At 37.4% G+C, this 20,158-nt stretch overlaps 2 protein-coding genes across 8 annotated transcripts; one reads left to right on the forward strand and one right to left on the reverse strand.

The window, feature by feature from the left end:
• Positions 1 to 3,753: 3,753 nt before the first annotated feature.
• On the reverse strand, positions 3,754 to 13,062 carry Rbm7 (RNA binding motif protein 7). Of its 7 annotated transcripts, none has more exons than XM_020181046.2 (5): positions 12,878 to 13,060; positions 11,770 to 11,932; positions 10,863 to 10,950; positions 7,433 to 7,526; positions 3,754 to 6,050 (listed from the first exon to the last, which is right to left on the reverse strand). In XM_020181046.2, exons 1-5 carry the CDS (start codon positions 12,971 to 12,973, stop codon positions 5,691 to 5,693), a joined length of 801 nt encoding a protein of 266 aa, XP_020036635.1. In that variant the 5' UTR covers positions 12,974 to 13,060; the 3' UTR covers positions 3,754 to 5,690. The 7 variants fall into 7 exon arrangements, with proteins under 7 accessions (XP_020036635.1, XP_020036636.1, XP_073922792.1 ...); XM_020181047.2 differs by having other exon boundaries at positions 7,433 to 7,523; positions 12,878 to 13,059; XM_074066691.1 differs by lacking the exon at positions 12,878 to 13,060 and adding an exon at positions 12,707 to 12,864.
• A 53-nt stretch (positions 13,063 to 13,115) lies between these two features.
• Positions 13,116 to 13,703, forward strand: C2H11orf71 (chromosome 2 C11orf71 homolog). The gene has a single exon (XM_020181055.2). The coding sequence runs from the start codon at positions 13,305 to 13,307 to the stop codon at positions 13,650 to 13,652; it is 348 nt and encodes a 115-aa protein (XP_020036644.2). The 5' UTR covers positions 13,116 to 13,304; the 3' UTR covers positions 13,653 to 13,703.
• Positions 13,704 to 20,158: the final 6,455 nt, after the last annotated feature.

A 20,158-nucleotide genomic window follows, 5' to 3' on the forward strand; every position in this document is an offset into this window, starting at 1 on the left:
AATACATTTTTATACTTTTATAGAACTAGTGTAGAGTCATACAGTAATGATCTTGATACCAGTTAGTAGTCACCAAAGTAATGAGACTATTTCACACCTGTAAAGTGTTCTATACTTAATAAAGCATCTTAAAATAAGTGGCAGGAACCCCAGGAATACTTACCGGTTGGTATCATCACTTTTCTTCCTGCCTTGTGGAAATTCATCTTAAGAAATTATGACATCAGGGCTTATGCTGATAACTTTTAACTGCTATTTACTTTCCTCCAGTGGTCTGGAGAAGAATAAAAGATGGTAAGTCCTTTTCATTTATCCTGTGCTCTGTAAAAATACAGGCTAAAAATAGCAACCAAACTTGTAAACATTGAAATGTGTCATATAAAATAGGAACTCTGTAAAGATTTTTATGAAATTCTAACTACATTTTATCTCAATTCAGTTCAAACACTTACGGAGTACTTAGCATGTATAAACACTGTGTTAGAATACTGTTGTTATTTGGATCTGGAATGTCACCCTCTAAAGATTCTTGACCATGAGGTGAGTGGCTTTGCTCCACTGCATGCTCCCTGCCATATTCTGCATCACCACAGAACTAAAAGCAATGGATCCACCTGGTTATGGACTGAAACCTCCAAAACAGTAAGTCAAAATATACCTTTCTTCTTTATGAATTGATTGCCTGAGATATTTTGTTCCTGTGATGGAAAGCTGACCAGCACAAATGCAAAAGGAAACACTTAAGCTGGTATCTGTTATACCAGACATTATAAGGATTCAAAACATTAAAGTAGTATTAATATCTAAAAATGAGATTGTTCAGTTTTGTTTCTTTTATGGGAAAGGAAACAACTTTAATTTTCCCATCTATAAAATGTGCTGTAGGATAGATAACTGGAATGAATGGGATAAATCACATTTTTAACTTCACTACCAGGAACTAAGCCACCCTCCTATTTCTCAGGCAAAGAAAAATTAATGAAATTTGTGAACATTCTTATTTTTCAAAGGAAACTCTAATTTACACTAAAGTCAAAATAAAGCAAGGTAAGAAGGCACATAAAAATTTAACAGTTCTGCAAATTTGTAGAAGGGTGTTCCTTACCAGAAACATAAAAATTGCATTAAAAAAATCACAGCTTAAGACCTCTGGGTCATAGTGTTAAGTGAAAAAAGTACCATGTGAGAGAAAAGAGGGAAAACATATCTGCACAAGGAAACACTGGAAGGACACTAAAACTAAAAAGCGATTACTTACTGGGAACCAATAGGGAAGAACACTGGAAGAGACAAGAGTGGATCAAGCGTTCTCAGCATAAAGCTTTTAATAACTTTTCAGTTTTTTTGATCCAACATGGATGTGGTTTTTTGTTCTAAGGAATAAAGTTTTGAAAGCAAAACAAATGTTTTAAAATGCTATATCAATAACTTTGCATGTCAAAAATAAATATTAATGATTCAGTCCATTTTTTTCATTTTGGGGAATAAAAACTGTAATTGTTACATAAGTAATTATATCCCTGTCATCTTTTCTATTATCATTTAGAGAAAAATACTACAATCATTAAAAACAATTTAAGCACAAATGTAAGAATTTCAAACATCAAGTCATATAGTTTTGCCTACCTTTTATGCTGTCACACGTAATTAAAAGTTAAGTTTGATCTCTGGAATTATTTGACTGACTAGATTTGAACTGGACTCCACTTACTGTGCAATCTTGAGGAAGTTATTGGCTTTCTTTTCTGTAAATAGTTACAGTGGCTTTAGCACACAGTAAATGCTTAATAGGTGCTAATTATTAGGAAATGTCACTTCCACGATTATTTTAGTATTCCAAGACTCAAGTTAAATGATATACATGATTTTAGACTTATTAACCAATCTTACTTTCTCCATAGAAATATGAAACAAAAAAATTGTATTTAATGTTATTAAAAAGTAGTATAAACTATGCATGGTGGTACACACCTGTAATCCCAGCTCTCAGGAGGCAGAGGCAAGATTGCAAGTTTGAGGCCAGCCTGAGCTACACCGTGAGACCCTGTCTCAAAAAAGTACGGTGATGCAGCACAGTGGTGGAGTGCTTGCCTAGCATGAGCAAGGCCCTTGGCTCAATCCTCAGTACCAAAAAAATACAAACTTTTAAAAATTGTTTTGAATGCTAGTAGTGGAGAGAAAAGCAGCAATATGTAGTTTAGCTAAAGATGGTTTCTTGATGGAGTGCAGGGGAGACCTAAGGTTCTGTGATAGTGGCTTTGTATCATCATGTACCTAAGGTGGACCTATGGTTCCCATTTAGAGTTGATATAGAGTTAGGCCTTTGTTCTGGATTCCAGAGAAAGCCTTGGGATTTCTCAAATGACAGGAGTGTCTTCATTATTCAGGGTGAGCTCTGATAGTTTATGCTATTGAGATGACTCATGGTGGGCCCTAGTTTCAGCATGGAACCTGGCCATGCTGGAAAGGTCAACCATGTGATTAGAGGGTTGGGGCTTTAAGCCACGTATCACTCTGACCCTCTTGGTAGGAGGAGGCTAAAAATTGAATTCAAAGTTGTGACCAAGGATTCAATCAGGTCTCTCCCAGTGCTTCGCCTCCTTGGCTGGTTTTTCTTTTTGCTGCAGTAAAACTAATCTTAACTATAACTCTTTTCTAGTTCTTTCTAGTAAGTTATCAACCTTAGGGGCTAGTGGAAACCCCTGAATTTGTAAACAGTCAGAAATGTGAGTGACTTTGGAGTCTCTGAGCTTGTTGCTGTCTTGAGGGCAGTCTCACAGAGAACTAACCCCTTAACCTGGGAAGTTTGACCTAACTCTAGGTAGTTAGTGTCAGAATTGCAATGCAGTTGGCTAAAAACAAATATTTAAGCTTTGGAGTAAAAACCCAAGGATTAACTTCCAGTTCTGGCCAAGATGAAGTAACAAGGAATAGATTTATCATCCTCTTCCTGAAACAACTAATACACAGGCAAAATACTTAAAAAGACTATACACATCAGGAACAAAAGACAGTAATGCCTTAGAAACAGGAAATGAGGTGAACCCTGCAATTGCCTCATCTTGCTACCTGGAGGGGATTTTCAGGCTGTGGTGTGGAAGGTTTTGGGGCAGGACTTGAAGAGCCTGCAAAGCTTCCTGAGGAAACACATCTAGAAGTCCATGGAAAGAAACCAAAGCCAACTGAATGCCGTCTCAGAATGGAGGAAGGGTAAGCTGTGCAGGAAGGGACCTCCTAGAACCTGCAGGTTTTCTCTAGTATTCATGAAAGTACTGATTAACATATAGGTTTGATAAACTAAACAAGGTTAGGCAAAGAATTCCCTAAAGAATTAGAGTAAGTGTGTGTTCTTACTAGCCAGGGTAGAAAATTTCCTAACTCATGGAGCACTTATTAAAGTATTCAAAGAAGTCTTACATCAATACTTCTCAAATTCTAACAAAAATTAAAAGCAACCCTGAAGGGATACAACTGCTTACAAGTAATTTGTGCCCCTGAACAAAGTTCAAGAATATTTACAGAAATATAAAATTAGCAATCATCCAACAAAGTAAAATTCGCAATGCCTAGCATACAATCAAAACTGTAAGACATACAAAGTGGGAAAATACATCCAAAAACTCAATCGGGCATGGTGGTACATGCCTGTAATTCTAGCACTTAAGAGACTAAGGCAGAAGGATCACAATTTCAGGGCCAGCCTGACCTACCTAGCAAGAGCTTAAATTTTTAAAATTAAAAATTACTGTAAGCTATATTTTATATGATTTACTTATAGAGACAGCAAAGATATTTTAAAACTCCACATGAAACTTATAGGGAGGAAAACTACAATGACTAAGATGAAGATACAAATGGAATTGCTAATTAGACATTACAGAAAAAAAAGATTAGTGAAGAACACATAGCAATAGAAATTACTCAAAATGAACAAAAAAGTAATTTAAAAAATAACACAATGAGCTCTGGAACAATGGAAACTAGGGCACTGTGCATGCTAGGCAAGTACTCTGTCACTGAGCTACATCCCCAGTCCTGTGAAACAATATGAAATGATCTGAACCACAGATAAATTACAATAAAGCAGCATTAATGTCTGTTAATCTATACAAATCTATCAAGTTTTCATGAAGATGATACCTGAAAATAACATGCTCACTGAAAACAAATCCTATTAATCTTTTTTTTAAATTTTCACCCTATGTGAAGTAGTTTTATAGCTCCATTTACCAAGACACAAAACTGAATACATTTAGAAACAGAAAATCTGAGCACACATGAACTCTTGGAGACCAGGGACAGTAACTACTTCAAAGTGCTCCAAACTATAATCTAGAGGCTACTGAAAATCTAATTCTAAAACATCAGGTTCCATTATCTACAAAATATGTATTTCAGGATGCTCCAAGTTAAAGACTGAATAAAAAGTACATTGCTAACTTACTGAATGCAATTATCTCTACAGTTAGTAATGCCAAAAAAAGAACACATCCCTCCTTTTTATGTTTTAATATATTAAAAAACAACTGGTACAAATGCTGTGGTTAACATTAAAAAGAATCCAAATTTTTCAAGAACTGAATTTTTATAAAGAATTCTGCCATAAAAGGGAAACAGTATGTTGATATAAAAAACCTTTTGTTAAACAAGATTTAAAATTTTTTAAATCAGAAAATATTAAATTTTTTGATGTTCACACACACAAAAAACAAATTGTACAATTTCTATAAGATGTGTCCTGAACACATCCTGGGTACTTTTGAAAATGTTAAAATTTCTACTTTGAGTGATAAGCAGTAGCACATAAAAGCTTCATTAATCTTTCTTCCCAAAAAAAGAGTACTTTCAGTAAAACATTTTATCATTTTATGACTATGCATTGGTATTTTTTCCTAATAAGGGAATTTACATTAACACTGTAATTTTTTCCTTTTTTCTGGTAGTAGTGGGGGTTGAACTCAGGGCCTTGTGCTTGCGAGGCAAGCGCTCTACCACTTGAGCCATGCCTCCAGCTCAACACTGTAATTTTTAATGTAAAAATATACGTATAGATATTCAGCTTCCTGAGTGATCAGTCATACATCAAACATGATTTATTTTTAAATCCTAAGATTTCAGAAGTAGGATATGTAGGTTGACACTCTTATGTGCAGTCAGGAGAAACCTCAATGGAGCACGTCACAGAATTTACACTTAAATTCTCCAAGTTAACCAATAAATATAAATTTCCTCAAAAGTTAACCAAACGAATCACTGAGAAGTTGTATTTTGTTGACAAAATACAGATAGCCAAACTATCAACTTACATGTTTTCTATTGTACATACCAAAATGATTAACATGTCTTGCAATACAAAAGGTTAACAGATAATTAAAATATTTGCTTTATAATACAACCAATCCATACAATTCATCCTTACTACACTGTCAAAAATGACTAGGAATTGTGGCACTTACTCTTGCATAAAACCCCTTCCTCTTCATAAAACCCTGAGGTGAAAGGTAATTAATAAAACTGGAACCACAATTCTTGTCATTTATGTATGAAACTGTAGATATGGGTTTAAAAAAATTCATAAAGAAATGTAGCAATTTGTAAAGCTGCTCTGTAGTTCTTCAAAATATTTCCAGACCAACTTAGTCAAAAGGGCCTAAAATGGCCCTGTAAAGCAATATTCTTCTTAACACTTATTAGTGTCGAGATGTGCGCCATTTTCCATCTCTACTATTGTCTCTTCTACTATCGTAGTCATTGCTCCAGATATCAGGATTCCATTCTTCATAGAAGAAATCATCTCTGCTTCCTCTGTAATGATAGTCAGACCCATGATCAGGGTAACGCTGTTGGCTATAATGTCTATCTGCTAGGTAGGGGTGAGAATTCTGTCTGACTTTACGCTGTGATGATGGTGTATCTTGACGCCACTGGGAGTTTGATGACTGGTTAAAGGTATGATTATGTGACTGAACTGATGGCGAAAATCCTGACTGATCCACATGCAGAGGACCAAATTTCCCACCATATGACATTTGTCTCACAACACTGTTCATCTGAGGGAAGAGAAAAATAAGGAAATGTTAACTGCAAATATTTCTAGATACCAAAGCCAATATATACTTAGTCATAGTTAACCACACAGACAACAGAGAAAAATCAAAACCTAAGTTAAATAACTGAAACTAACTTCATTTATCTAATGTACACCTACAAATATCTACAACTACTACTCCTTGACTTCAAGAATAGAATATATAAGAGGCCCCACTAAACAATTATACTATGAATCACTGTGTAAAGAACAAAGAAGGAGAAGCTCAGTATCATCAGAAGAGGCTTCATGTACATGGTACATGATCCGGGCATAGAAAGCACAAACAGAAACTTTCAAGGGGTAGCTATTCGAAGAAAAGGAGAATGTACAAATAAAAATAGCAGAAACACAGGACAGACTAAAAAAAATAACAAGTAATTCAGAGGTTGTTGAGCTTAGAAGCAGTTAACAGTGTTAGTTAACGCTGGAAGATAGACAAAACAGGCTTACAAAAACGGACTGTGGAGGGGAAAAGAGACATGATAACTGACTAGGCCAGAGGTTCCCAAAATCTGCCTGTTGAGAGTTATCTTGCAGGCTTATAAAAGACTGAAGCCTGGGGAATCACAGGCTAAGATTGTGATCTGGACAAAGGGGCGGGGGAGGAAAAAGAAGAAAGAAATATAAGAACAATGGCAGACAAAAAATAACAAACAAAAAAACCCAACATGGTAAATGAGTGGAGACAAAAAAAGAAACAGTTAAAAAAAGCAGCTAGGATTTTAAGTCTAGCTTATGGTAATACAATTAAAAGAAACAAAAAACAAAACCAACCAAACAAAACCAAGCAGCTGATCTAAGTAGAAGATGCAAGTATACTAAATGAAAGTTTATGATAAAAAGTTATTCAGGACAGATAGCAAGAGCTTCAAAAACTTAATTTCCAGCGGTGGTATATACAAACACCAATTATGACTGAACAGAAAAATACAATGTAAAATATAGTTTTACATCTAATTATCTTGTTTAAGTATATGTCATCCTAGTAAAAACTAAAAGGAATGTTCAATCTACAAACATCATGATAGTCTTTTGAGAAAATGTTAAAAATTTTAAAAGCCAGATATGGTGGCACATACTTGTAATTGCAGCACTCAAGAGGATAAGGCAGGAGAATTGTGAGTTTCAGGCCAGGCTGAGCTACACAGTAAGACCCTGTCATACATTCATAAGTAACTAAATAAGTAAGTAATAAATAATAAACAATTTATGCCTTAAGAATTTAAGGAATAAAACCTGCAACTATACAAAGTTAATTAAAAATATTTATCTGACATAACAAATATTTTAACTAAGTATGACTCTGTTTTAGCAACTCAAGTTGAAAAATAATTAGCCTACCACTGCTTGTCTCTGATAATTTTCTGGAGAAGAGAAGGATCTCTGAATTATTTGTGAAGATGGAGTCATATTATCCACAGTCCTTTCATATCTGCTGAAAATAAGAAAAATGAACATATAATCACTTATTAACAAGTGTATAATAAACACCAATCATGAGAAAAACATAGTCTCAAAGGTAAAATTGAGTAAAACAAAGTATCTGCTCTCACAGAGCAAGAGAATATAGGCAGAAGGATATTTTCACATGGTTTTAAGTATGATTAAAAGATCCAACGGAGGTGAAAAAGGTAAAGGGTTTAATTTTAGGTTGGCTGATCAGGGACAGAGTTTCTTGAAAGGAGACATTTGAAGTGAGAGGCAAATGGGAAGGTCACTTGGAGGGAAAATATTCCCAGCTGAACTAGTGCAGGGGTGAGCAAACTTATTCACCCTATAGGCGAAATACAGTTTTGTAGAACAAAATTTTATTGGAATATAGCCATGCTCTGTTGTTTTTGTATTATCTAAGCCTACCTTAGTAGTACTAAAATGGCAGAGACAGAGCCTGCATAGCCTGCAAAGTCTACAACTTTAACTATCTGACCATTTATAGAAAAATTTGTCAATCCCTGAGCTAAGGTCCTGACTGACAACTAAAAGGGAAAGGATTTGATCAACTGGATATAAAGGACAGGAGAAACAAAACAAAGAAGGGCTAAAACTTATAGTTTTGGATTAAGTAATTAGGTAAATACATACTAAGACACAGATCTGGGGAACAAATAACCAATTGGTTTATCTTACATTTGAGTAAAGATCCAGCAGAGGTGAGAAAGGGATCCATTTTTTGATTTTTATTATTTTGAGTTTTCTTAAATCAGGTTATGTATCTGAATGCCAAGGGGCAAAAACTATAATTTATATTATAGAGTATAAGGCTGGTGAGGTGGTACAAGCCTATAATCTCAGCTACCCAAAAGGCAAGAGGCAGGAGGATCGCCAGTAAGAAACCAGCCCCTGCAAAGTTAGGGAGACCCTATCTCAAAAACAAAATACAAAGAAAAGGACTGGGGGGCATGGCTCAAGTGGCAGAGCACTTGCCTAGCAAGCTCCAGGCCCTGGACTCAATCCCCAGTATGAGGGGAGTGGGGGGTGTTTAAAAATTATGATTAAACACTCTAGACTTTGATTAAAACTAAAGTATTTACTAGTGTTGTTTCTCCACTCCCCACCAGGAAATTGTAAGTGAAAATCTTTTTTCCCTCCACCTAGGATCCTTTTGAAGGTTCTATCAAAGTGTTTGGAGATGCTTTGAGTTGTGAGAAATGCTTCAATACCATTAATTAATTTCAGTTGGCCAGAAAGGATATAGGGAGAGTAGTTTTTGTACTATTTGTTGCTTACAATTTCACCTTCCAATATCTCCTCATAGCCATCCAATTCTCTCTAGTTCTTGGCATGGTGTTAAACCAAAACACCAATGTCACTCCAACTTCCTTGCCAGGTTGCTACCAATAGCGTCCTAATTAGTCTCTTTTCACTCTTCTAATACATTCTGCCATTACAACCAAACTACTTTTTAAAAATACAAATTTACATTCTCTACCCTTAAAACATTTTAATGCTCTTCTACTGTTTTTAGGATAAAATCCTCCCACACTTGATTATAACCTATAAGAAAGAACCGATTCAGCCTCTTGTCTACTTCATCAAAATCACCTATTGTTCTCCATTTTCATTTGTTATGATCTAGGTATATTGGCTTCTTTCAGTTCCTCATTCATCTATATCATCTCCTGCTATTAAAACTTTCTTGAGCTGGGGCATGACTCAAATGGTAGACTATCTACCTAATAAGTACAAGGCCCTGAGTCCGAACCCTAGTACGGAGGAGAGAGGAAGGACAGGAAAACTTTCTTAAACCACTTTCTACTTCTTCTCTAGAGAACTAATTATAATAATTAAATAGGTAGTTACAAAACTACGTGTCTTCATCTGCTCTACTTGACAACATATCATAATGGTGGGGCTCGATCTTTGAATCCCAGAATACTACTTAAGAACAGTTCAAACTTGGGCAAATTAACTTCCATTCCATACTTTATGCACATAAAAAACTGAGATAAATAATCCATCATAAAATTACTGTGAGAAATAAAGAAATTGGTGAAGAACCTGATACATGGAGGTATTTGCTCATTTTTTTTAAACAAAGCACATTGTGACTGATTAATACCTCCATAAAAAAAGCCACTGTCCTTGGGAAAATATCAGCATCTCGAAACCAAATAAAATTATTTAAGTAAACAATGGTATTTTTTTTCTAACCTTCAGTAGCTACAGAGATTTCAGGAATCACTTAATTCAACTTCTTTTCCTTACAAAGGTAGGATTAGACTAGGAGTGTAGCTCAGTGGCACAGTGTTTGCCTAACACGCACAAGGCCCTGAGTTCAACCTATTCCCACACCTCAAAGAAAGAACAGGAGCTGAGAAATGAGGCTAAGTCAAAATTACACAACTGGTAGAGGAATATCTACGCTCCAATTATATTAACTCTTAGTCCAGTAATGAGTTCACTAATCAGTTTTGGTTGTTTTTTTTTTTTGGAGGGGGTGGGGGCTGGAAGGAAGAGGGAGTTGTGGGTTTTGTGGTACTGGAGGTTGAACCTAGGGCCTCCTGCACGCCAGGCAAATACTCTACACTAGAGCTACATTCCCAGTCCTTTTGTTTTTGTTTTTGAAATAGTCTCACAAACTTTGCCCAGACCAACCTTGTACTCTCATCCTCCTGCCTCCACCTCCCAAGTAGCTGAGATTACTCCCGTACACCACCATACATGACCCTAATCGGTACTTTTTTTTTTTTTTTGGCAGTAATAAGGTTTGAACTCAGGGCCTACACCTTAAGCTACTACACCAGACTTTTGTGCAGGGTTTTTTCAAGATAGAGTCTCATGAACTATTTGCCTGGGCTGGCCTTGAACCATGATCATCCTTATCTCTGCCTCCTGAGTAGCTAGGATTACAAGCATGAGCCACCAGCACCTGGCTCCTAATCAGTGTTTTTAAACTGCAAGTAACAACCAAGTAGTGCTCATACAATTCATTTAACTTGAACTTGTGAGAGATGAAATAAAATAGAAAACAGGGTACTGCAAGTAGTAAGGTAAGCAACATTTTGAGAATTTTTGTTTCAATTGCATACATTTTTATGTGGGTATGTCTTTACAAATGAACATAGTTACATATGTTTTTACTGTAAAAGGACTACACATAACCTGTCCACCTATAGTTCCCTTAGAAGAGATGAAACATATGACACTAATCCAACATGGCAAGTAATACAACGAAGAATAAAGAGGTAGGAGCATAATGAAAGAAGCTATCCACTCACTATGCATCCTGAAATAATTGCCTGAGAAAATTTCAGTAAACAAAAAACAGTACCTGCTAGGAGATGTGGCAGTAGGGCTTGAATTTCCAACTTGATGCTGGGGGTATGACATACTGACATCCTGTGAGGCATGACTACTTCCTAAAATGAAATAACTTTAAAAGCTTATTTTGAAATTTTGTGTCCTCCATTCCAAATCACTCCAAAGAGGGAAAAGCATGTTTCAAATTATTGTTTTAAGTTTCACAAGAGTGAACGTTACAATACCAGATATACAAAACAAAGCATTCCAAATAAAGTACTGTTTATTGTGTAAGTATCAGATCTGGCCCTAGGATTTTGATCCCCACACTGAATTGTAAGATTGGGTACATACAAAGTCCCACCTTCTTATGACCAAGAAATCAAAATTTGTGAAAATAAATCACAAAGCAACCTGAACAAGCATTTTCTGTTAAAAGCATGGATTTAAACTCCGAAGCCTCTAGTAATAAAACCTGTATGTTCTTCTCACTAACCCAAGATGAAATTTTAAACTCAATTTTAAAATTACAGTTTTCTAAATTCATGTGTTAATGTTACCCATTTTTAGAGATTAATAAATTTGCTACTCACAAAACTTAAGTATCTTCATCCAAAAAAGAATCATTAAAACTTAATAATAAAATTACAGACCCAGGCCTGTAATCCTAGCTGCTCAGGAAGCAGAGATCAGGAGGATCAGGTTCAAAGCCAGCCCCAGGCAAATAGTTCCCAAGACCCTACCTTGAAAAATCCTACCACAAAAAAAGGGCTGGCAGAGTGGCTCAAATATTCAGAGTGTCTGTGTAGCAAGCTAAGGTCCTGTATTCAAACCCCAGTGCCAAAAAAAAAATTTAAAAATATAAATAACTGAATAAACTTAGCAACAAAAAACAAAACAGCAAATGATCCTTCTCCCAATATCATTGAATAGTTTACCTGATCGAAACTGAATTTTGATGGGCCTCCCAAAAAGTTTGATTCCATTAAGTAGATTCATTGCATAAGGAACAGATACTTCATGTTTGAAATTCACAAATGCAAACTGCTTTGGTTTGCCATCTTTATCTTTTGGAATTTTCACCTTTATTACAGGCCCAGCCTACAAACAAAACAAGTTTAGAATTTAAATAAAACAACTTCAGGAAGATACACGTTTTACTAATAAAAGAGAATACAAAATTAAAAGCAACAGGAAATATAATCAGGAACTTAAAAATCCGGATACACATGGATTCCCATATTGGTTAAGAGTAAGAATCAGAGTTATAACTGAAAATGAAATTAACTTATTTGGGGAAGAGGGCTCATACGGAATTGAAAACACAATCCCTTAACACCCATACTGTTTTAATGATAACCAAAACCCATCTTCTCACTGCATGGAAATTAACGTTTATCAAGAGCACGAAAACGTTTTTCCCACACTAAAACTTAACTTTTGTACTGATTAATCAAACATAAACAATTATTGGGTAACAGGGCTGGGAGGAATAGGATACCTAAACCTTTTTCGCCCAGAAACACTACAATGCTGCTTTTCTACGAAGTATTTATGGGCGTCAAAAATATGTTAATAAGTCTGCAATTTTACAAGCAGTTTAAGTAGAAATAGATACGAAGAAACTTAAAGTCTGAGTCGGACAAACTTTTTTTTTTTTTGACGTCACTGGGGTTTGAACTCAGGGCCTCACTCTTGCTGGGAAGGCGCCCAAAGACAATCATCTTAGAGAGAGGACGAGAAAGACGAAAAAGCATTGCTCAACGAAGACCCGACACGGATCCCGGTCCCCTGGGTCCCTGAAACTTTACCACTGGAATGGGCGGCCGAGGAGGCCTCCACCACCCTCTAACGCCACTGTCGGACTCAACTAACCAGGGCCCAGTCAATAAAGAGACACTCGGAGCCTCCTCGGGGCGCCCTCCAGTCCCAAACTGCCCACCTGGCGGAGAGGGCGGGGTTCCCCGACCGCCGCCGAGCTCGCGCGAATAAACGGGACTGGACGTTGGGCCGGGCGGGCGAGCACGACAACGAAAAGCCGCTTACCTGGTGGAACAGCTCGAATAGGAGCTCCTCTGTTACTTTAGTTTCAAGGTTGCCCACAAAAAGAGTGCGGTCCGCTTCCGCTGCCGCTGCCCCCATCTCAACGTCGCCCCCTCCCCAAGTAGGCCGAAGGGTCCGGCCGTCGCACCCAATGCGCACTCTCGGAAACCCCACGTACCCACGTTCAGACGTCACCACGTAGACGTCCGGCACGCCCGCCCTTGGCCGGCGTCGGCGTGCGCGAGGGGACTGCGCATGCTCAGGAGGGGAGCGCTCGTTTGAGGAGGCTGCTCCATCTGCTGCCGCTTTAGTTATGGCGTCCCGAGTACCTAATCTTGGCGTTCAAGATGGGCTGGACTGATCTGTGGAGCTGCAAAGGGCACAGTTTGACCGGCGTGCGTAACGCAGACTCTGCGGGCAGTGTGTGAAGATGGCCCTGAACTATGTGTGCCTGTCCGCCGGCGATCAAGGGAACAGGGTGGCGTACCGCTTTTCCCAAGGCGACCTCAGCCCTTCGGCCTTAGCTTTGGCGATGGTGTCTGGAGACAGCTTCCTCCTGGCCAGGCCTGAGGCGATTCAGCCAAGACCTCGGCAGGCGGTGCGTCCAAGCGTTCGGACCGACAGCCGTCGAGTGCCTGGTGGCGGCCGGAGCCGAAGCCGCCAAATCAGATTCTCTCCATACCCAGTCCCTGCCGTCAAACTCGACCTCTTAGGAACTGTGCTCCAGCAGCGCCTGATTGCGCTTGGAAGTGTCATCGCAACTCGAATTTCAGTTTAAAACGAATGCCTCCCCTCAGTTAGCTTACGAACAAGGCCTCTCTAAAACCCTTTCTTGGTGTAACCGCAGTTTTATTTTTAGGGGGTTATTTTCATTTTAATATACAAAATATCTACATAGGGCTTCGTTAATACAGCTCAGCACAAAAGAAAATTTTACCGTTAATCCTGTTGTAGCCCGAATGATTAGCTCAGGAAGTAGGTGGAAGGGATTTTCTTAGTCACAAGTCTGAGCAACAATCATTCGCCCTTTGGGTTGACACTTTTTCAATATGGGATCCTAATTGCTGTGATTTCCACAGCCCTCTGACTGATTACCCTACTTATAATTGGAACTTCTTAACTGCCTTCCTCTCTATCTCAGACTTTCCCCTACTTAATATTACTTGTGTTGGTGGGGGAAAAAATGTGCTTTTCTATTATAGTGGCTTATTCTTCTGTCTTTCTCTGTGCTTAACATCTTCCATTTCCTAAATTTTTAAAAGGAATATCTACAAACTAATCTCCAGACTAAAAAAGAAAAAAAAGCCTAAACCTTACTGTTCTATAACTTATTGACCCAGCTTGCATGCCTTTGCCAAAGGCTCCCAATGAATTTTCACTTTATATTGGTGATAATCTTAACAGTTTACACTCAACTTAAGCTACACAATCTAAATTAGCTATTGGAAAATACACTGGTGGGAATTTAGTCCTAATCACCTCTCATTTGTTATCTATTGACTATAGCATCTTGAAAACTCTTGTCTTTACTTCAACCATTCAAAAATATTTGGGGATCTCTGTGAAGACTGTGGATGAGCTTTACACAGTCCTGACATCAAGGAGAGTATTCTAGATGGAGAAGCTAATAGGTAATCACCACCTTGGACTGTTTACTAACTGCAGTAATAAAAATACTGGTTGCAATGGCTTTCCGTGATACTGCACAATCCTGATTTTTCTCTTAATATATTTGATCACTCCTTTGCTAATACTTTTCTTTTAGCCAAAGTTTAAATGATGGCTTTGGGAGAAAATATTTTTGTTATTGTTGGCTTTTGTGTGTGTGTGTGTGTGAGATTCTGTTGCACCATGTAGCCCATGCTGGCCTCATAACTCACATTGCTCCTGCCTCAGCTTCCCCAGGGCTGGGATTACAGGCATCTGCCACCTGAAATTGGTAGGGTTTTAAGTGCCAATTAGTTATATAAATAGACTAGGATTTGCCCAGTAAACTCATCTATCCAAACTTTTTTACTTATGTTCAAGTAAAGCAAAATCCCCACACACTACACTGTATCTGGTGGAACTAAATTTTAAGAAGATAAACCAGAGAACTACATAAGGGAGTGATTACTATAGTGAGAAATCAAGAAACCAGGTTATAGGAAGGAAGATTGAAAAAATAGCCATCTTCTATTGAGTGCTACATGTGGGAGGGGCTGTTATTCATTGTTCATTGAGATTATTGAGGAGTCCATACCTGCTACTGCTTGCAGGAGGCACTTAGAATTAAGTAATGAACAAAATACATAAAAGTATCTGCTCTTCAGGAACTGTTACTTAATTCTCCCAGCAGTCCATAAGAGAGATACTGTACTTTCATTTTGTTCCTAAGAAAGTTCAAAAGAGATTAAATACATTTTATTTCTTTCTTTTTTGTGGTTCTGGGACCTACACCTGGAGTCACTCCACCAGCCCTTTTTCATGATGGATTTTTTCAAGATAGGGTCTCTAACTCTTTGCCCTGCTGGCTTCAAACCTTGATTCTCCTGATCTCTGTCTCTTGAGTAGCTGGTATTACAGGCATGAGCCACTGGTGCCTGTGCCTTGCAACAATAACAATAAAATGATTTAATTACATTCTCAATAATAAATTGAAAGTTCAGACTATACAATGGGTATCTTAGGCTGAGCATTAGGAAAACCCGTGGTGGGAAAAAAATCCCACATAAGAGTTTTAGACTAGGGAGAACAATGAAATTAAAGCTAAAGGGAGAACATTATTGTTAAATTTGGCACTACTGGGGTTCAAACTCAAGGCCTTCCGCTTTCCAAGCACATGCTCTACCACTTGAGCCACAGCCACAGCCTTTTTGCTGTAATACTTTTCTTTTTTCTTTTTTCCTGCTATAGATATTTTTCCAGTAGGGTCTCACATTTATGCCCTGGCTGGCCTGAACTGCAATCCTCCTATTTATTCTTCCCGCATAGCTGAGATGACAGGCATATACCACTCTGCCCAGCTTTTAGTGATTGAGATGAAGTCTTGTGAATTTTTTGCCTGGATTGGCCTGAAACCGTGATCCTCATGATCTTCTCCTCCCAAGCACCTAGGATTACAGGCAGGAACCACCACACCCAGTCCAGAAGAACATTCTTAAAATTTAGAAATGCCTAATAGTGGAAAATATCACCTCAAAAGGTAATAAATTAGCTGCCTGAAAGTTGAAATAGAGACTGAATCCTGATTTTATCAAAGGAATTCTTACAATGTGAAGTAGGACTTAATAGCTTATTCAGTTTTTTCAATTTAATCTATAATTTTATCTTAAGAAAAACTTGGTTTAAGTTGAGAATTGTGGATAAGAGGATAAAAATTAATAGGATACATAGGGTAACTACAACAAACCAGGACAGTAGAAAGTGAAAGAGGGTGCTATTAGAGGGAACAGGTAGACCTGTAGGCTCATATGATCATCACCTAGAAGATGATTTGACATCAAATCATTTTTGTAGCATATTTGTTAGCTTATTAAAGAAAAGAGGATAAGACTTATAAATGAAGAAACAAAAGTCTGGCATAAGAGTACCTCCAAAATGCATAGGAGCAAGGAAGGACCAAGAGGGAGTGACAATTTCTGTCGGTTCTGTCGTGGAGTCATCTGGAGTAGGGTGGATAATCCAAACATAGGGTGGATAATCGTGTATGTGTCAGAAAAAAATGATGTGGTTTATTGTGTTTTGTTTGGAAGGAGAACCTTGTTGACACAAATGCTCTTATTATTTGAAGTCTGAATCAGTGGATGTTTAAATCCTCCCTTTTCTTAAATCTGCAGAAAGCATCCAAGTTATACTGGATTACAAAACCATATTGTGGAAACAGGAATCAACATAAGACTCTTTCAACGAAATTACTTAAAATGGGACATTTAAATTTTCCCAAAAGTGGACCATATTCTTACAATTCCATATGTTAGTGCACAAAGTGAATTTTTACTTAATATCAGTAAGATATGTTAAAGCATGTTGTCATTCTAAAATAGATGAGATTTTAAAAAGTCCAAAACATTTATGTTTCTATATATTTTTTTAAGAAGCCATTGTAACTTTCTGGTTCCTTGTTTGGGGTTTGCTGCTGTTGTTTCCCACTACTTATTTTATCATTCTAAGCAACCAGCTGGCATGTGTTAAAGTGGGCTATTAGGCACTAAAATGCTTTAAAGAAATATTTCTTTACAATATAGAAAAAAATGAGACCAATGAGACTTTTCCCTCAGTAACCAGATTTGTTGATAAGAATATCTCTAAGAGGTATAATTTAGAAGGAAGAAAGGATTGATGTGAGGAGCGAGGAAAAATCCTACAAGAAGAAAGAGTAAGTGGTAATTGGAAGGCCCAACTATCCTTCCAGCAATTTTTTTTCCTTTTTTTCTTTAACTTTGAAATTGGGTTTTGTGTATCATTCCTTTGGTGAATTTATCCAGATCTCAGTAAGGTACATCTTTACTCTTCCCAGTTTCTATGAAAAGTATGCCTATTTTTCTAGACAACCAAATATGTAAGCTTGAATCCCTATGTCCTGTCATTGCCTGTGTCCATTCAATTGCAAAGTCCTGCTCGGTTTATTTTCACAATGTATTTATACATTTATAGTCACTTTCCTGGGAATATAGCCTAGGATTTTGTTTTGCTTTGCTTCTATTTCTTTGTCCTAAATGGAAGTACCTTCCAGGTCAATGATCTTTTTTTTTTTTTTTAATTTGCCTTTTCTCTAGTTCCTGGACCCTGCTCTTATTGGCCTCAGTTGCTTTAAAGTATCTGCTTTAGTTTCTCTGCGTTGAGGGCAACAAATGCTAGCTAGTTTTTTTTAGGTGTCTTACCTATCCTCATACCTCCCTTGTGTGCTCTCGCTTTTATCATGTGCTCATAGTCCAATCCCCTTGTTGTGTTTGCCCTTGATCTAATGTACGCATATGAGGGAGAACATACAATTTTTGGTCTTTTGGGCCAGGCTAACCTCACTCAGAATGATGTTCTGCAATTTCATCCATTTACCAGCAAATGATAACATTTCATTCTTCTTCATGGCTGCATAAAATTCCATTGTGTATAAATACATTTTCTTAATCCATTTGTCAGTAGTGGGGCATCTTGGCTGTTTCCATAACTTGGCTGCAATAAACATGGGTGTGCAGGTGCCTTTGGAGTAACCTGTGTCACAGTCTTTTGGGTATATCCCCAAGAGTGGTATTGCTGGATCAAATGGTAGATCAATGTTTAGCTTTTTAAGTAGCCTCCAAATTTTTTTCCAGAGTGGTTGTACTAGTTTACATTCCCACCAGCAGTGTAAGAGGGTTCCTTTTTTCCCACATCCTCGACAAAACCTGTTGTTAGTGGTGTTGCTAATGATGGCTATTCTAACAGCCATCATTAAGAGGTGGAATCTTAGTGTGGTTTTAATTTGCATTTCCTTTATTGCTAGAGATGGTGAGCATTTTTTCATGTGTTTTTTGGCCATTTGAATTTCTTCTTTTGAGAAAGTTCTGTTTAGTTCACTTGCCCATTTCATCATTGGTTCATTAATTTTGGGAGAATTTAGCTTTTTGAGTTACCTATATATTCTGGCTATCAGTCCTTTGTCTGATGTGTAGCTGGCAAATATTTTCTCCCACTCTGTGGGTGGTCTCTTCAGTTTAGAGACCATTTCTTTTGTTGAGCAGAAGCTTTTTAGTTTTATGAAGGCCCATTGATCTATGCTGTCTCTTAGTTGCTGTGCTGCTGGGGTTCCATTGAGAAAGTTCTTACCTGTACCTACTAATTCCAGAGCATTTCCTACTCTTTCCTCTATCAACTTTAGAGTTTGGGGTCTGGTATTAAGATCTTTGAACCATTTTGAGTTAATATTGGTATAGGGTGATATACATGGATCTAGTTTCAGTTTTTTGCAGACTGCTAACCAGTTTTCCCAGCAGTTTTTGTTGAAGAGGCTGCTATTTCTCCATCGTATATTTTTAGCTCCTTTGTCAAAGACAAGTTGGTTATAGTTGTGTGGCTTCATATCTGGGTCCTCTATTCTGTTCCACTGGTCTTCGTGTCTGTTTTTGTGCCAGTACCATGCTGTTTTCATTGTTATTGCTTTGTAATATAGTTTGAAGTCAGGTATTGTGATACCTCCTGCATTGTTCTTTTGACTGAGTATTGCCTTGGCTATTCGTGGCCTCTTGTGTTTCCATATAAATTTAACAGTAGATTTTTCAATCTCTTTAATGAATGTCATTGGAATTTTGATAGGAATTATATTAAACATGTAGATTACTTTTGGGAGTATAGACATTTTTACTATGTTGATTCTACCAATCCATGAGCATGGGAGATCTCTCCACTTTCTATAGTCTTCCTTAATCTCTTTCTTCAGAAGTTTATGGTTTTCCTTGTAGAGGTCGTTCACATCCTTTGTTAGGCTTACACCTAGGTATTTGATTTTTTTTGAGGCTATTGTAAATGGAATTGTTTGCGTATATTCTTTCTCGGTTTGTTCACTATTAGTGTATAGAAATGCTAATGATTTTTCTATGTTGATTTTATATCCTGCTACCTTGCTATAGCTATTGATGGTGTCTAGGAGCTTTTGAGTAGAGTTTTTTGGGTCTTTAAGGTATAGGATCATGTTGTCTGCAAATAGGGATGTTTTGACAGTTTTTTTACCTATTTATATTCCTTTTATTCCTTCTTCTTGCCTAATTGCTCTGGCTAGGAATTCCAGAACTATGTTGAATAGGAGTGGGGATAGTGGGCCTCCTTGTCTAGTTCCTGATTTTAGAGGGAATGGTTTCAGTTTTTCTCCATTAAGCATAATGCTGGCTGTAGGTTTGTCATATATAGCTTTTATAATGTTGAGGTACTTTCCTTCTATTCCTAGTTTCTTAGAGCTTTTATCATGAAATGGTGTTGTTGGATCTTATCAAAGGCTTTTTCTGCATCTATTGAGATGATCAAGTGGTTTTTGTCTTTGGTTCTGTTAATGTGGTTTATTACATGTATTGTTTTTCGTATGTTGAACCACCTCTGCACTACTGGGATGAAGTCTAGTTGGTCGTGGTGAATGATCTTTTTGATGTGTTGTTGAATTCGGTCTGCCATTATTTTATTGAGGATTTTTGCATCAATGTTCATTGAGGAGATTGGCCTATAGTTCTCCTTTTTGGAGGTGTCTTTGCCTGGTTTTGGGATAAGTGTAATACTGGCTTCATAAAATGTGGTAGGCAGTTTTCCTTCCCTTTCTGTCTCATGGAACAGTTTAAG

The sequence above is a fragment of the Castor canadensis genome, chromosome 2 (assembly GCF_047511655.1).
Source record: "Castor canadensis chromosome 2, mCasCan1.hap1v2, whole genome shotgun sequence".
Taxonomy (NCBI): domain Eukaryota; kingdom Metazoa; phylum Chordata; class Mammalia; order Rodentia; family Castoridae; genus Castor; species Castor canadensis.

Excerpts from the sequence above, each read along its gene's own strand:
- Rbm7 (XM_020181046.2), bottom strand. The coding sequence starts at position 12,973 with ATGGGGGCAGCGGCAGCGGAAGCGGACCGCACTCTTTTTGTGGGCAAC. Across the intron at positions 10,951-11,769 it reads CAAAATTCAGTTTCGATCAG|GAAGTAGTCATGCCTCACAG; the intron begins GTAAACTATTCA and ends ATTTCATTTTAG. Across the intron at positions 7,527-10,862 it reads ACTGCCACATCTCCTAGCAG|CAGATATGAAAGGACTGTGG; the intron begins GTACTGTTTTTT and ends TCTTATTTTCAG.
- C2H11orf71 (XM_020181055.2), top strand. The coding sequence starts at position 13,305 with ATGGCCCTGAACTATGTGTGCCTGTCCGCCGGCGATCAAGGGAACAGG.